Consider the following 18,180-nt stretch of genomic DNA (forward strand, 5'->3'; position numbering starts at 1 on the left):
AGCGGGTGTTTTTAAACATTTTATGCCAAAGACCTGCAAATATGATTTCTTGTGTCGGCGGCATAAGTCATACTGTAAGCCAACACCACTAAACAGTTCAAATGTCATATAAATCATTAAACATTTGATGATCATTTCTGTATACGCCACAGCCACATTTCTATAAGCAAGAATCGGACTTGTATTTTGAAATTCGATTTTGGAGCGCGTCAGTCCAGTGTTTTTACTCCGAGGTGTACATGAGGTAAATGGACCTTTATCGCAGCGAAATCAATTGCCGTTACTGCCCATCGAAGCAGTGTAACGATTCTCCCGGTTATGTATATTTTCAATACGCTATACTCGCCTAGTTGAATAAAAAAACCTGTTAAAATGAGCATCTGCAGGATGATGTCAAAATCCGGACATTTTTAGAGACAGAAATATTTCCAGACTCAACGGAACGTGTAGTTTTATTTCAACGTAACGTTACCGATTTCACGTGCTCGTTTAAATAGTGCGATAAGACTGACGAATAAGGTCAGAATATTCATATGTATCACATTTTAGTAATTATTCTCTCATTGTTCATTGAGTTATTTAACTTTATATAATATCTATGCCAAAAATTCTTAATTAATATTTGAAGTCACGCTGTCAAGGCGTTATACTGTTTACGTTTAGCCAAAATGTTCACCATCGTTATATTTCTTTAAGGCAACGCCCGCGCATTCATTCATCTATTTTATTTCTACTCTTATGAAAATTAACAATGGTATGAACTGTGGCTATACAAATATAAAATGGGTACAAATAAAATAAAACAGGATAACTAAATATTTACTATAGTAAAAGTGTTGGACTGTCACAACAACAGAGCCTTAGTAGAATACACCAGGTGTAATAATGCAGGACTACACAGGGTTCACCGCTGTCCTGGTGACGGGTAACTAGGCTGAACTTTAAAGCATTAGTTTGCGTTTTTAAAGCTTCCCACAACAGCGAAAAATAAGTAAACACTTGTCACTTTACAAGCGTGACAAATTACTTTTCCAGAGTCTGAATGCATTAAGAAACCAACAATAATAATAATAATAATTTATTATTTTAGAGTTAGAGTCGTGTTCTCAGTTTCTAAATAGTTTTTGTCAATGCAAACATTTTCCAGTAAACATGTACGGTTGGTTATTGCAAGTCATGCCACATAAGTAATTACAAGACGTGGGGATCATGTTTTATTTACCATAATGATAAATATTGATATATCTCTTAATTTAGGCCTTTCGCGTCCTGGATGACTTGTTGACCTGTATGCTAAGGTACGGACGTCACTGTGCGACTTCAGCAAGGTATCAGCTCACACTGAATGAGAAGATCGCTCGCTAAACATGAAAAGCGTATATGGACAACAGCCAGAGACATCTTTAAATAAATCTGTGATATCGGGAGTATTTGGCTTTCAAATTAATGTATACAATTACTATTATTAATAATGTAAGCCTATGAGTAGTAGCAGTAGTGGTAGTAGTATACTTTTTATTACACTAATTTAGCGCATTTAACGCAGAACTGAGGCGGCGAAAATAAAATATTAAATTATAGTACGCCTCAAAGCAACACAATAACTTGTGCTCGGTGCTAGCTGTACTATAATTGTACTACAATTGTACTACTGGTATACTAAACTGGTATACTTAAAGTCTGATCAAATAAAATAACTATTTTAAAAAAAATGCAAAATGGCATTATAGTTTTTTTTTTTAAACTAGGGTAGTAGCAAGCCTGTTTTGTGTTACTAATGTCTCAGTAAGAACATTATAGCTTATTAAATCATCATCTTATTTTTACTAAAAAGGTCAAAGTATTCGATATAAAAAAAAAAGGAAAACTTCATGTCAACCTTGTAACACACTCATGAGGGTCTCACTCCGGTTTGTTTAGTTTTTCATGACGAGGCAAAACACTGACCTTGATTTAAAGTATAAACAAAATATTTAAACACTAAATTTCCATAGCTTTTTTCTGACATAACAACAAACATTAAAACAAACATTAATTTTATAAAATGTTATTCATAGTACAGTTGAACTTAGTGTATTTTTGTTATTGTTTTTGTTTTTGTTTTTAAATAAAAAGATCCAGAAACAAAATGAGCATCATAGCAATGCAAATGGAGCTTGTATTCTAGCATTTTACAAACAGGCTGGTTAGATAATTTATGGAGTAATTTATTAACTAGATTTCTTTTTTTATTTATATTGATTGACTTCCGAACCATCCTCATGCATTGTGTTTTGGATAATAAACTCACTGGTGAAGATAAATCTCTCAATCTCTTATCAAACCATAGTAACATAACTAATTCATGTTTGCTGAAGAACTGAAGGTTGGTCATAATAAAAACTGTTTCCAAACCTCTATTTTTTAGGTACAAGGGTCATCCTGGCTTGTCTACTGGCTGCAGAAAAGCATTGCATTATGCCATTTATAAGCCATTGTTTATGTGCAAGGGTCATCCTGGCTTGTCGAGACATGGGCAGAGCCAACACAGCAGCAGCTGAGGTCAAGAAGAGGAGTGGAAATGGTAACGTGGTTGTTAAGATCCTGGATCTGGCCTCCTTGCAGTCTGTCCAGACTCTGGCCAAAGATGTACAGCAGACTGAAGAGATTAAATGAACAGTTACTGGGGCCCTCTAAAATGAAAGCCCGGATGAGTTTATGGTAAAGAGCGTTTTATAAAAGCTGTAGCACAACATGAGCAGTATTTTGGAATAAACAATGTGTTTTCCCTGTACATAAAAAGACTATACTTAAAATTTTGTTATAAAGGAAAATGTTATTTTAACTTTAAACGTTGTTGTTTTCATTAAGCCAAATGATAATGAAATCTGCAGTAGATCCTTTTCCTATTTAGCATCCAAACTCTAGAACAATCTCCCTAACACTGTTCGTGAGGCAGACACACTCTGTCAGTTTAAATCTTGATTAAAGAAAAATCTCTTTAACCTGGCGTACACATAGCGCATTAATACAATTCTATTATTCAAATCTACTAAAGGATTGTTAGGCTGATTAATTAGATCACTAATGGACCAAGATGGCAACTTAACGGAGAAGCTCTGAGTAACCATGCACGATTTAATATAAAAAACCCTTAATATACGTTGCTGATGCTGTGACATCTTTACTCGAGGATGCAAGGCTAGCGTAAAAGAAACTTTGCAGAGTATACCGAGTGAAGTGAAAGATAACCAAATGGATAGCTTAGCCGAAGTTTAAAAAGAACTGAAATCGCTACGAGCAGAAATCGGACCAATATGGCGAGCTCAATGGCTGCGTTGGAAAGTAAAGTGTCAGGTGTAAAACGAGGTGTTTCTTCTAATGCAACACATATCGAAGAGGCTGAAGGCCGCATTCGCGATGCGGAAAAGTCACTGGAAAAAACAAGCCGTGCTTGACTCGGCCATCAAACTAATCGTTTATCTTGAAGCAAAGAATGATGACCTGGAGAACTGGGGGACAGAAGGAAAAACCTCCATCTTTATGGTATACGTGAGGGCGCTGAAGGCCAGAAAACACTCATCGAATTCGTGAGCGACATGTTTTCATGGTTTTCAACACAACCCAGCTTAAAGTACTACAGAACGGCAAGATTAGTCTTTTGTCAAAGCGGAAAAGTTCTACAAAAGCATTTCACAGCCAACTAGTGAACTACGCAAGGGAACTAGTGAACAACGCAAACAAGTAGAAATATGTGATCAGCTGTAGAATACAGCGGACGATTGAGAGGTACAGTAGGAGCGAGTACAAGCTATTTGAAACATTTTAGTTGCTGAAAATAGCATTAGACAGCCCACTAACAATAGAAGATCTTAGTGAAGCTATTGGAGATAGAAATAATGGTAAAGCGCCAGGACCAGATGGGCTTCCAATAGAATTTCATAAGACATTTAAGAGACAACTTATAAGACCATTGCTTGATATGTATGAGGTATCTTTTAGGACAGAAACGCTCCCATTAAGATTATCCATCATAACTTTAATATTAAAACCAAATAAGTCTCCAACTGAGGGTTCATCTTACAGACCAATTGTTTAATGGGATGTGATACAAAAATACTGTGCAAAGCACTCTCTAGAAGATTAGATAAATATCTTCGCCAATTAATTGTTGACAAGTCTAACAGAAGAGTCTTGAATATGCGAGAGATACAATGAAAAAGACACAGCAATGCTATCTGTAAATGCACGTCAACCATTTGATAGGTTTGAATGGGACTATCTTTTCGATCTGCTTCCAAGGTTTGAATTAGGTGAAACATTTCTCAAGTCAACATTTCTCGGCTTCTATACACAAACCCAGCGGTTGAAATTTTAACCAATAACGTCATCTCAAAACCTTTTAATCTACAACGATCTACCCGCCAAGGGTGCACTGTTGTTTGTGTTGGCAGTCGAACCCTTAGCCATGGCAGTAAGAGCCCAAACAGGAGCATCAGGTATTATATTTGGAGGGAGTGACCATCATATTTCTTTATTTGCAAACAATATTATATTTTTTCGGACAAATCTGAAAATCTGTATTCCTAATATGATGAGATTACTTGAAATATACACAATATTATATATATAAACTTGTCCTAAATTTAAACTGAAATTTTAATAACACTTTAAAAAATAATGTTCTTCAACATCACATTCCAAAGACTTTGCAAATCTCATCATCTGCAGTGCAAAACATCATCAAAAGATTCAGAGAAACTGGACAAATCTCTGTGCATGAGTGACAAGGCCAAAGACTTTCGTTGGATGCCCATGGTCTTTGGGTCCTTCATTTTGTACATAAATATTTATCGATGTTCTATTGTGAATAAAATACTGGCTTGTATGATTTGAAATTCTTCTACTTTTAATTACATAGCCATTTTTATTATTTGAGATTTATACATAATCTGAAAGCTAAATATATAAAATAAGTAAGCTTTCTTATTTGTAAATTCTTTAAATCTGGATTCTGAGGGCCAAAAAAAATCTAAATACTGAGAAAATTCACTTGTCCAATGCAATTATTAGCCATGCATATTGTTAAAACATTTCATTTTGATATATGTATGGTAGGAAATGTACAACAAATCTTCATGGAACATGATCTTTACTTAATATCCTAATGATATAAAAAAAAAAACGGTAATTTTGACCCATACAATGCATTTTTGGCTGTTGCTACAAATATAGTCCCAAGCGACGCAAGATTGGTCCAAGGTCATATAAGCAAAAATCGGACTCTTATTTTGCAAAATCGAGACCGGGGCGCGTGAGTCCACTGTTTACTCCGAGGTAAGTGCACTTTTCCTGTGTAGTGTGGGTGCGGTGGTCTGTTTGCAGACACTTTTGCTGTTGAAGGAGTTGTGATCTTACAACTACACAGTTAAAAGAGAAACTACAAGGTGTAATAATGCAGGACTACGCAAAGACAATAAAGGAGTTTGTGGAAGAACATCCGACAGGGGTGGTAGCTGTCCTGGTGACGGGTAGGTTAAACTTATTTATTTTGCATATTTAAAAGTATTTCCCACGACAAAATTATGAACATATGAGGCTGAGATGTGTAATCTGAGATTACAAGCGTGGCAAACGACATTTCCGACATTAAGAGAGTAGTGGTAATGATGACTAATGTCTCACCTGTACCGGTAGGTGTCGGGCTCTTTGCCCTGCGGAGATGGCGAGCTGGGGGAGTCTGCCGCAGCAAAGCCCGCTTGGATGGAAAAACCGTTCTGATCACTGGAGCTAACACTGGAATCGGCAAAGAGACAGCGGTGGACATGGCCCAGAGAGGTCAGTTCAGTTTAATGGAGCTCTGATTTTTTAAGAACTGAAAAATGACCAATATTATAATAAAAACACAGCCTCTGAAATCAATTTTAAAGCATGTGAAATTGATAATGTAGTTACCACATCTTGTTTTCATTAAGAGAAGTAAAAGTTTGTGATGGCAAAAACTGCATTTAGTTTATTACATTTTGTGGCACGAAAAAAATGGATCTTGGTTAGATGAAAAGTGCAAAGAAATATTTGACCACGGATCACGAAACTAGCCTTTTGTTTTAGGTGAGATTTATATATCATCTGAAAACTGAATAGAATAACCTTTGCATTCATGTATGGTCTGTATACCGAATACTTGGCCGAGATGCAACTACTTGAAAATCTGGAATTTGAAGGTGCAAAAAAAATTAAATATTGAGAAAACTGTATTTAAAGTTTTCCAAATTAAGTGCATAATGCATATTACTATTTTTTTATTTATTATTTTTTTAATATATTTACAGTAGGAAATGTACAACATATCTTCATGGAAATGTTCTTTACATAATATCCTAATGACTTTTGGCATAAAAGAAAAATCTATTATTTTGACCCCTACAGTGTAATTGCTACAAATATACCTGTGAGACTTAAGACTGGTTATTTGGTCCAGTGTCACATATTGATACTATTATAAGGGTGTCCTATAAAGTTAAAGTATAAACATGTTCTACTGTGTGCTATTGCTTTTGTGCTTGAAAAATATTTGCAAACTAGTAGTCCACACCACATAAGTTTACAAAAGTTATTTTCTAAGCAACTCCCTCGAAAGCCTTAATTGTCCTCAGTCTTTTTTTTTAAGGAAATGCACATCACAATATCCCCTTAAATTTGTGCCCAAGATTGTGTCCATGTTCACAGATCTAATATGCTGATAAACATGCAGACTATAAGAACATTGTGTGTTTATGAGAAAAGCTTGTGTGTATTTGATAGTTGAAGCAGAAGAGTCTGCTTTATGTCTGTGTGTGCGTACTGTAGGCTCTCAGAAAACGTTTATACTGGCAAGATGTTTGAAACGCATGCAAAGAATAAACATTTCATGATAACTAATGACTATTCTGCAATGTCTCGTGAGCCCAACAGAGATAATAATAAAAAGGCAGTGGTTGTTTACACAGTTTAAATAGTGATAGAGGTTATTTAAACTAAGTGAAAATAGTGATAGATGCTATTTACACTAACTGGAAATAGCAACTGATTCCATTTTACACCAAGTATAAATAGCTATAGATTCTATTTAAATGTTAAAATAGCATGATTTTCTGCTGTTTATACTACATATTGCAAATAGTGGCAATTATCTGCACTTCAGTATTGTAGTTCATTATAAAACTGTATACGATCAATTCAAACTATTAAATAAATGCCACCTTATTGTGACTATAACCTTAACCCTATTATATATTTTATTTTTAAAAAAATTTAATAATTGATTTTCCGATGTGATATGAGATTTGAAAGGGGAAATTTTTGATAAAAGGGAGATTCCAAACTGAGGTGATCGTGTCCAAAATGACTTCTGGAAGGCACTTTATTATCTACATTATTTGTAGATAATAGTTAGTGTAAATAGCCTCTGCCAACAAGGTGGCCTTGTAGTACTGCTGTATTTGTTGAAGGCTTAATGGCTGCAAAAAAGTATTGCATTGTGCCAACATACAACATAACAGCCATTTGTAAACCTCCATTGTTCAGGTGCAAGGGTCATCCTGGCTTGTCGAGACATGGGCAGAGCAAACACAGCAGCAGCTGAGGTCAGGAAGAGGAGTGGAAATGGTAACGTGGTTGTAAAGATGCTGGACCTGGCCTCCTTGCAGTCTGTTCGAGCTCTGGCCAAAGATGTACAGCAGACTGAAGAGAGACTGGATATTCTCATTAATAACGCTGGTAAGAGATGTCAGACAGATAAACACTTTTTGTTTATATCTATGTATCTGTTTATTCATATTAATGCGTTTTTACTTTTTATTTTTCTGTCAACAGGGATAATGATGTGCCCGCCGTGGAAGACAGAAGATGGCTTTGAGATGCAGTTTGGTGTGAACCATCTGGGTCATTTCCTACTCACCAACTTACTTCTGGACTTGCTGAAGAAATCAACACCCAGCCGTGTTGTGAATGTTTCCAGCCTGGCCCATGAGACAGGTGTGGAAGCCCATATGACTTTATGTGCTGAACCCAATCACTCATAACAAAACAAATTCATCATTCATCATTTTGTCTGTAAACAGTAATTGTAGTTTTTATCCAGTTCACTGATAAGAAGCTCTATTTTGTCTAAATGTCAAAATGTCTTTTGTTTTAAAATATACATTTGCATTATTTACAATGTAAATTTTCTGTTTAACAGGCAAGATTCATTTTGATGATATAAACCTGGAGAAAAACTATGACACATTGGTAAGCTATCGACAGAGCAAGCTGGCCAATGTTCTGTTTAACCGGGAACTAGCTGTCAGACTGAAAGGTAAACCGTAAACCTGAATCCGGTTGGGCCAGCGGTTCTTGATCCTGGTCTTGGGGACCCCCACTTTGCATTTTTTGTATGTTTCTGTTATCTGACACACTCAATTCAATTCATGGGCTAAAATGTGCTGATGATTTGAATCAGGTGTTCAATAATGGAGAAATGAAAAATATGGCCAGGATCAGAATTAAGAATCACTGGGTCAGATGCTATATTGAATTTAATGCAATTTAATGAAACAAAGCTGTAGGGGATTTACACTTATCCACTGAACACGCTGTACTTCTATACTTCTAACCTACTGCTTACAAACTCTCTCTCTCTCTCTCTCTCTCTCTCTCTCTCTCTCTCTCTCTCTGTCATTCAGGCACAGGAGTGACAACTTACTCTCTTCATCCTGGGGTGATCCAAACAGAGCTGGGTCGACACTTTTTCCCCTCTCTGCCTTTATGGAAGAGGTTTTTGTTTATGCCTTTTTTCTTGATTTTCAAAACACCTTGGCAGGGTGCACAGACCACCATCTACTGCGCAGTGGATGAGAGTCTGCAGAACACCAGCGGTCTTTACTACAGGTCAGTAACCGCTTCTGTCACATGTGTTCAGTGCAATCTTGTAAGATTTTGCGCCTCAATGTCTGTGAGCGATGTACACAAACTTTCTTAAGTTAGCAAGAGTTATGTCACCTCTTCCATGACATGATATGGAGGAACCAAATTGTAACGAGGTAATGACAAACCTAAGACAATATGTTTGTAATAGGTTTAAGTTCAGAATGAAAAACTGTCTTCTCTACCTTTTAAAAAAAAAAAAAGTTTCATTCACACAATGTTTTCTGACCGAAGCTGTTTAATGATGATCATTTCCGGCTGTGGTTAATGTGGTTGTTGGTTGTTTTACAGTGATTGTGCCCCAAAAGAGGCAGCTCCTGTGGGTAGGGATGATGCTGCAGCTCGCAGACTGTGGGATCTCAGTGCTTCCATGGTGGGCCTGGCTTGAGAAAGTACCTTGCCCAGTGAAAGTCACTCTTCATTTAAAAAGCAGTTTGTCATATTTTCCTGTGAAAATTAAATCTGCTTACTTTTATATAAAGTACAGAGATACAGTTTGAGTAAAACTGTAGGAAAGTAGTGTTTTATTATATGTAAAAAAAAAATGCCTATGCAATAAGATGAATTGTAATACAAAGTATAATTGTTATATACCATTTTGCTTTTAGCCATATTGTGTGTAACTTGTGTGATATTTGATTATTTTTTTATTGCCAGTAATTGGATATAACATATACCATGATGAAATTCGGTGTATAATATGAATGTATCCTATCATTTTTCACAAAGTCTGTTTTTAAATGAGGAAATGAAGACATTAAATGAATCATTACTCTCTATAAAATGAAAGTACTAGTGAGTTTATGGTAAAGGTAATGAGCATTTTATAGAAACTAGCACAACATGCACAGCCTTTCAGAATTAAAGTGGAATGTTTAACATTCTTTCCTCCTTACATAAACAGTTCATTCAAAATTTTGTTATAAATACATGTAAAACTTAACCCTGCTATATTGCTTTCAAGTGATAAGCAAGTCTACAGAAATGTACAGCCTATAATATAACTCAGAGGCATGTACACATTATGTGTTTGACATAAGTTAGATTTCTATTTGCCAGTCCTATTGACATTCTGGTACCCAGATAAAGCTTGGCACCTCTGTCATTTTTTTTAATCTTCCAGTAATAAGACAGATCAAGAGGTAGGTTCTTACTTTTCTATCTTCTGATGATTCATCAATTTCTGTTAGTCCCTTACAATGACATGAAATCTACATTTTATTTCAGTTAAATTTGTTATTTCATTTATGTTGTTAAATTTAAAAATAGCAAAACAAATCTAAATCAGTTCTTTAAAAAGTGTGTACTGGATGTCCCAATTGAAATGAAATCTTAGGAAGGAATTCCATCTACTAATCAAACCAGACCACCTCGATATGTAGATTGGAAACTTCTGAGCCAAGCGTGAGGTTAAGCATCATGGTTTAGCACTAATGTGATCATTTAATTTGTATCTCTTCTGTTGTCTCTGAGGTAATGATTTATTAGTTAGTGTTAGTTCATGCATTAACTGACATGAACAACGAGCAATAATAATTGATTTAAAATTTTATTTTACAGAACTTGACCGTGGCCTTCAGCTTATCTGCATTTTTTGGTCTTTTGTTTTTCCTTTTTCTCTTGACAATACTCCATAGATTCTCTATGGGGTTCAGGTCTGGTGTGTTTGCTGGCCAGTCAAACACACCAACAGCATGGCCATTTAACAAACTAAGTGTGTGCAGGTGCCAGATCCTGCTGGAAAATAAAATCAGCATCTTCAAAAAGGTGGTCAGCAGAAGGAAGCATGAAGTGCTACAAAATCGGGTGCAGTGACGTTGGTTTTCAAAAAACAATGCATCAACACCAGTAGATGACATAACACCAAACCATCACATGTGGAAACTTAACACTGGACTTCAAGCAACTTGGGATATGAGCCTCTCTACCCTTCCTCCAGACTGTAGGACCTTGGTTTCCAAATGAAATACAAAACTTGCTCTCATCTGAAAAGAGGTCTTTGAACCACTGGGCAATAGTGCAGTTCTTCTCCTTAGTCCAGGTAAGAAACCGCCGACATTGTCTGCCTCCAATTTCCTGATGGTTCTTGATGCCTTGACCCCAGCCTCAGTCCATTTCTTGTTAATTTCACTCCAAGTCTTGAACTGATTTTGCTTGACAATCCTCATAAGGCTGCAGTTCTCTTGGTTGAGAACTTTTTCTTCCTTCCACATTTTCCTTCCACTCAACTTGATGTTAAAATACTTAGATACAGCACTCTGTGAAAAGCCGACTTCATTGGCAATGAATGTTGGCTTACCCTCCTTATGAAGCCTGTCAGTGATAACTGACAGATGAACAGTCTTCCCTATGACTGTGTAGCCTAGTGAGAGACCATTTTGAAGGCTCAGGATACCTTTGCAGGTGTTTTTAGTTGATTAGCTGATTGGCATGTCACTATATTAAACATTTTTGAGATTGTGAATTGGTAGGTTTTTGTTAAATGTGAGTCAAAATCATTACTATTAAAAGAACAAAAGACTTAAAGTACTTCAGTCTGTCTTCAATGCATTTATTTAATGCACAGGTTTCACAATCTGAGTTGAATTACTGAACTAAATTAACTTTTCCATGACATTTTAATTTATTCAGATGCACCTGTACTCATTTTTGCTGATAGATAAGTTGAAAATAACATTAATGTTAATTAACACTTAGTATTTGTGCCTTACTTTCTGTTGCCAATTTGATATACAGTTTTTATGTAACACTTTAGTGACCTTGCTGTACATAGGCCCACCCACATTTCTGGCCTCACCCCTGCTCAACTTTGTACCTTATCTACCATTAAAGGATGCATACTTGTCTGTCTTACTATACTAATATGCACTCTTTAGGAGTAGATAGGGGTGCCCCTTTGAGGTTTCTTACTGGGAAAAAAAAGTTATTGCCCAACCCTAATCCGAAGTACACTTTTTCTGTGAAGTACAGTGGTCTGTCTTTAGAGACTTTCACTGCTGAAAGAGCTTGACTGCTTATGTCACCACTACACATCTGAAGAAGAAACTACAAGGTGTAATAATGCAGGACTACACAAAGACAGTGAAGGAGTTTGTGGAAGAACATCCGACAGGGGTCACAGCTGTCCTGATGACTGGTAGGCTCAAGTTAAATCGTATGTTTGCATGTTTAAAGCTGGTGGTGGATTTCAGGGATAAGCAGGTTTTCCAAGTCAATGAAAAATATGTAAATATGAAGCTTTTTAAAACTGAAATTTACAGGAATATAAAGGGATTTCAATAAAATCTGAATGCATTATTAAACAAAAATGCTATTTATTATAATCATATTTAGTTATGTTCAGTTTAGAGATAGTTGTGAGTGATAATTATGAATGACTGGTTATTGCAAGCCATGTAATGAGTATAAGTAGTAGTTATAGGATTTCATTAATTGAAACATCTCATGAGTTAAAATAGGCCTGTTGCGTCTTGGATGTACTTTACCTCTACTTATCAAATGTACTGCCACCAAGAGAGTAGGTTAGAAGTGAGGTAATGATGCCGGACTAATGTCTCACCTGTACCGGTAGGTGTCGGGCTCTTTGCCCTGCGGAGATGGCGAGCTGGGGGAGTCTGCCGCAGCAAAGCCCGCTTGGATGGAAAAACCGTTCTGATCACTGGAGCTAACACTGGAATCGGCAAAGAGACAGCGGTGGACATGGCCCAGAGAGGTCAGTTCAGTTTAATGGAGCTCTGATTTGATCTCTGCCATGCTTTCTTTCTTTCTTTCTTTCTTTTTTTCTTTCTTGAACCTTGAAGTTGCTGTTTGAGTATAAAAAGAACAGCAAATTCACAAAGCACAAAGTTCTCTTTAATGGGTTATAGAGGTTATCACTATATCAACACAGTCAAAGTCCCTTTTAGGGCAATTAATTTTACTCAGCGGCCATCCTTGAAATGCCTCTAAGGGAGCTATTTCAGTCATGCAAGTACAGCTTTGTATCTTTTCGAATAGGGAAACATCAATTCTTCAAAGCTGTTCACCAATCACGATTATATTTCAGTGAAATTTTACAACAACTGTTGCATGAATTTTGTTTCTCGTATAGCATTAAAACAGCATATTTTTTGAATTAGACCACGCATTGTGCAAATTGTTGGGGTAAGGCTTGGTTGAGTTGTGTGAGAAATGTGTTATCATGTATAAGAGAATAGTCTTGAGTATTATGGCCCAATCCCATTTCTACCATGTAGCCCTTCCCCTTTGCCCTACCCCTCCGTTTTGTGCTTTCATGTGAGGGGTGCCTTGATTCTCTTTTACAGGTGCATCTCAGACGTCATAAGCAAAATAATAATTATAATTTAATATATATATATATATATATATATATATATATATATATATATATATATATATATATATATATATATATATATATATAATTAATTAATAACAATTTATATGCAATTGGTTTGAAAGACAAGATAAATTTACATTGGGGATAATAAAACTGGTTTAAATATGCAGTCCAAACAACAGCCATTTGTAAACCTCCATTGTTCAGGTGCAAGGGTCATCCTGGCTTGTCGAGACATGGGCAGAGCAAACACAGCAGCAGCTGAGGTCAGGAAGAGGAGTGGAAATGGTAACGTGGTTGTAAAGATGCTGGACCTGGCCTCCTTGCAGTCTGTTCGAGCTCTGGCCAAAGATGTACAGCAGACTGAAGAGAGACTGGATATTCTCATTAATAACGCTGGTAAGAGATGTCAGACAGATTGTCATGCATCTGCACAAACACGTGGTTTATATCTGTGTATCTATTTATTCATATTCATGTTTTATTTTTCTGTCAACAGGGATAATGATGTGCCCGCCGTGGAAGACAGAAGATGGCTTTGAGATGCAGTTTGGTGTGAACCATCTGGGTCATTTCCTACTCACCAACTTACTTCTGGACTTGCTGAAGAAATCAACACCCAGCCGTGTTGTGAATGTTTCCAGCCTGGCCCATGAGACAGGTGTGGAAGCCCATATGACTTTATGTGCTGAACCCAATCACTCATAACAAAACAAATTCATCATTTTATAGTCTCTAAATTACTGTAAACAGTAGGGATGCCAAATGTCATTTTCTGTTTTCAGCCGAAAATACGAGCCAAAAATATGCTATATAATATATGGCCCCTTTCGTCGGTATGCCGCTCCGCTCAGTATTTGCTCAATGAACGTGCATCTGCTTGTATAGTAGGCTACTGCTCATGCTCAAAGTCCGCTAAAATAACAAAGCTCAAAAGTCCGCTCAATTACTCATCGACAGGGATTTTCTATGTAGTATACTTGTTCCTTTTTGCAATAGCGCATGCTGTAGTACAGCTGACACTACCCTCTTGTGACAGTTGCTTTCTGTTGCATGGAAATGAAAAAAAAATTAGGAACAATTTATTTATTTATTTATTAATCTGTCTTAATGTTAGTTAATGATAATATAGTTGTTAGTTCATGTTCATTCAGAGTTCATTAACTGACAAGCACAACTGTTGATTTTAATACTGCATCCGCAAATGTTGCAATTAACATTAACCAATATTAATAAATGAATTAATAGACTAATTTCATTATTAGTTCATGTTATCTATTATTTGGCACAACCAATATTTTGATTCAAATAATATTTTTTTTATTATTTTCTGTTTGACAGGCAAGATTCATTTTGATGATATAAACCTGGAGAAAAACTATGACACATTGGTAAGCTATCGACAGAGCAAGCTGGCCAATATTCTTTTTACCCGGGAACTAGCTGTCAGACTGAAAGGTAAACCGTAAACCTGAATCCGGTTCTTGATCCTGGAATCACTGGGTCAGATGCTATATTGAATTTAATGCAATTTAATGAAACAAAGCTGTAGGGGATTTACACTTATCCATTGAACATACCGTACTTCTATACTTCTAACCTACTGCTTACAAACTCTCTCTCTCTCTCTCTCTCTCTCTCTCTCTCTCTCTCTCTCTCTCTCTCTCTGTCATTCAGGCACAGGAGTGACAACTTACTCTCTTCATCCTGGGTTGATCCAAACAGAGCTTGGTCGACACTTTTTCCCCTCTATGCCTTTATGGAAGAGGCTTTTGTTCTTTCCCCTTTTTTTTGTTGTCAAAACACCTTGGCAGGGTGCACAGACCACCATCTACTGCGCAGTGGATGAGAGTCTGCAGAACACCAGCGGTCTTTACTACAGGTCAGTAACCGCTTCTGTCACATGTGTTCAGTGCAATCTTGTAAGATTTTGCTCCTCAATGTCTGTGAGCGATGTACACAAACTTTCTTAAGTTAGCAAGAGTTATGTCACCTCTCCCATGACATGATATGGAGTGTAACGAGGTAATGACAAACCTAAGACAATATGTTTACAATAGCTTTAAGTTCAGAATGAAAAACTGTCTTCTCTACCTTAAAAAAAAAAAAAAAAAAAAAAAAAAAAAAAAAGGTTTCATTCACACAATGTTTTCTGACCGAAGCTGTTTAATGATGATCATTTCCGGCTGTGGTTAATGTGGTTGTTGGTTGTTTTACAGTGATTGTGCCCCAAAAGAGGCAGCTCCTGTGGGTAGGGATGATGCTGCAGCTCGCAGACTGTGGGATCTCAGTGCTTCCATGGTGGGCCTGGCTTGAGAAAGTACCTTGCCCAGTGAAAGTCACTCTTCATTTAAAAAGCAGTTTGTCATATTTTCCTGTGAAAACTGTACATTTGCAGATTATTAAATCTGCCTACTTTTTTTTTATAAAGAGACCCAGTTTGAGTAACAACGTAGGAAGGCAGAGTTACAGTATGCAATGAAATGCCTATGCAATAAGATGAACTGTTTTATATGAAGTGTGAATTTAAGCGTTGAATAATTAGTGAGTGAGTTTTTAAGTGCTGGGCGTCCGGCCTGTAGAGAACTGGCCCCTTCAACTGAGCCTGGTTTCTCCCAAGGTTCTTTTTTCTCCAATCTGTCACAGATTGGGTTTTTGTTCCTTGCCGCTGTCGCCTCTGGCTTGCTTAGTTGGGGATACTTCATTGCTAGCAATTATTGTCAATTTGATTACAGAGACTCTCTGCATTAATAAAAATGAAGTGTTTAATCAATATACATTACTATCACTCTATTCTCCTATTTGAAACTGTTCAATGCTTTGACACAATCTGTATTGTTCAAAGCGCTAAATAAAAGTGATTTGATTTGATGTATATATATATATATATTAAACTGTTTAAGTCATAAGCGTAATTGTCATCAAATGATAATCAAGTCTGTATTAACAAACAACCAGTTGCTAAAGCTAAAAACTAATTCTAACTTGTAGAGATGTTCTATTCTAAGTAAGGCCAAAACAGATTAAAAGTACAATGTCAAATTCATATAATTACACTAAGGTCAGATTAATACATTTTTCAATAATAATCATCATTTTTAATGTACAAGACTCAGAGTATGTATAATATGACATGAAATTACGTAGCTTTTACAGTATCTGTAAAAGTATATCATATACATATATTATTTAGTAAACATTTTAAAATGATACTGATCTAAACATATGAACAACTATCAGTTATTAAGTCATTGACATACACAAATGTGCAATCACCACACACCCGCAACGCACTGTGACCTGAGTGCCCAGCTGTATGTGTCAGCCACATGCCCTTATCAGTTCTCCGTCCAACAGATTCACCATCTTTAGCTGGGCTGGAAAAGTGATAAGGAGATGTGAGCGACCATTTGAACAAACACTACCCAGAACTCCAACCGCTTCCATACAAAACTCTGGCACAAGTTCCCACCTGCTCTGTCCAGCTTTATTCTTTTAGCCAAAGGAACATCAAATGCGTCTTCATGACATGTCTTCCTGTATAGGTAGCTGTAGCTGAGATTACCAGGTCCGGGAGAACATCTGGGACTTTTCCAGTAGCTTTCGACCAGGATGAGTCCAGGTCCGTCTTCCACAAACCATAGTTTGGAGGCAGGAGGCTCTGCGTGGTGTAGCACAGCCTCACAGACTGTACGTATGCCGCTGTGGACACACCCCACAGATGAGTTTTATTTCCTCTCCACCCCACCTATCTGCAAGTCAACCTTGACATGCTATTGGTTCACAATTGGGGATCATAGGTCAAACCCCTTCAGCGGCTGAAAGAGGGGGTTTATTTGTTGTTTGCGCTGTCAGTCATGATGGAATCGGCCAATGAAAAGGGAAAGGCCATGTTTGGTAGGTGTGTTCATCCCAGGTGTGATTAAAATGAACATTCCAGTCTTCAAATACCTACCTGCCCATCTCTTCTTCTGCTTCCCTGCCTGCGACACACCCTCTTCAGACAAGAACACTTCCTGCTGTAATTTCTATGGGCTTTTACCTGTCAGAATCACTCAGTCTCAATTATCACTTAATGCACCGAGATGGGAAATGTGTATAATGACAGAGTGTTAAAAAAAAACAAGTAGAGGACCGTTTTAAAAGACTAAAGCTATTGCTCTGTTTTACTGTACGGAATCTCACACGCTCACTTGCTCTATGCAATTCTTCAAAATATCGGTCCTTAAAAGGATAGTTCACCCAAAAATGAAAAGCTGTCATTTTTACTCACTCGCATGTCATTCCTAACTTATATGACTGTCTGTCTTCAGCTGAGCACAAAAAACCTATTATAATAATATTTTTACTTTTTTTTTTCTTTTGTCCAGATTATGTAAGTCACTGCACTCTCAGAAATAAATTTAGAAAGCTGTTACTAGGACGGTACCCTTTCAAAAGATACATGGTTTTACCTAAAGGGTCCAAATTAGTACTTAAAGTGCACATATTTAAACCTAATAGGTACAAAAGTGTACCTTTTGAAAAGGTACCACCCCAGTGACAGCTTCTGTACCTTTATTTCTGAGAGTGTGGGGTCAAAGCAACATCGGACAGTGTTTAGGACATCAAAACATTTTTTAAAATATGAAATGATGACAAAAATATGTTTGACAGGTGCAAGCATTAACATGCACTGTTGACTCTGAGCAATCAACATCACATTTAATTTCAGTCACACAGTAGGATGTATTAGGGTGTGTGGGAGTGTGTGTGTGTGTGTGTGTGTGTTTGTCATTGTACACATGTGCCCTAAGGTGGTGTGAGAATGCAGGTTTGTAGCATTCCAAGGCAATACAAACTCAATGTACAGTTTTTGCCTAAGACGAGTTAAAACAAGTAAAAAGCTTAATCATCCCTCAGTGTGACTAAGAACT

At 36.8% G+C, this 18,180-nt stretch overlaps 2 protein-coding genes and 1 long non-coding RNA gene across 4 annotated transcripts; all 3 read left to right on the plus strand.

The window, feature by feature from the left end:
* The first annotated feature begins 189 nt into the window (after positions 1 to 189).
* Positions 190 to 2,773, plus strand: LOC122348445. Its single transcript, XR_006251325.1, has 3 exons — positions 190 to 244; positions 1,258 to 1,328; positions 2,408 to 2,773. It is a non-coding gene; the product is annotated as an uncharacterized LOC122348445 (long non-coding RNA).
* Positions 2,774 to 5,277: 2,504 nt separating this feature from the next.
* Positions 5,278 to 9,709, plus strand: LOC122348442 (retinol dehydrogenase 11-like). The gene is made up of 8 exons (XM_043243882.1): positions 5,278 to 5,316; positions 5,408 to 5,510; positions 5,677 to 5,817; positions 7,546 to 7,737; positions 7,834 to 7,995; positions 8,201 to 8,317; positions 8,685 to 8,889; positions 9,217 to 9,709. The coding sequence occupies exons 2-8, from the start codon at positions 5,435 to 5,437 to the stop codon at positions 9,311 to 9,313; spliced, it is 990 nt and encodes a 329-aa protein (XP_043099817.1). The 5' UTR covers positions 5,278 to 5,316; positions 5,408 to 5,434; the 3' UTR covers positions 9,314 to 9,709.
* Positions 9,710 to 9,861: 152 nt separating this feature from the next.
* On the plus strand, positions 9,862 to 16,043 carry LOC122348443 (retinol dehydrogenase 11-like). 2 transcript variants are annotated; one of them, XM_043243884.1, is made up of 8 exons: positions 9,862 to 10,966; positions 11,891 to 12,061; positions 12,497 to 12,637; positions 13,472 to 13,663; positions 13,764 to 13,925; positions 14,606 to 14,722; positions 14,942 to 15,146; positions 15,484 to 16,043. In XM_043243884.1, the coding sequence occupies exons 2-8, from the start codon at positions 11,986 to 11,988 to the stop codon at positions 15,578 to 15,580; spliced, it is 990 nt and encodes a 329-aa protein (XP_043099819.1). In that variant the 5' UTR covers positions 9,862 to 10,966; positions 11,891 to 11,985; the 3' UTR covers positions 15,581 to 16,043. The 2 variants fall into 2 exon arrangements, with proteins under 2 accessions (XP_043099819.1, XP_043099818.1); XM_043243883.1 differs by having other exon boundaries at positions 11,896 to 12,061.
* Positions 16,044 to 18,180: the final 2,137 nt, after the last annotated feature.

Source organism: Puntigrus tetrazona, chromosome 7 (genome assembly GCF_018831695.1).
Source record: "Puntigrus tetrazona isolate hp1 chromosome 7, ASM1883169v1, whole genome shotgun sequence".
NCBI lineage: Eukaryota > Metazoa > Chordata > Actinopteri > Cypriniformes > Cyprinidae > Puntigrus > Puntigrus tetrazona.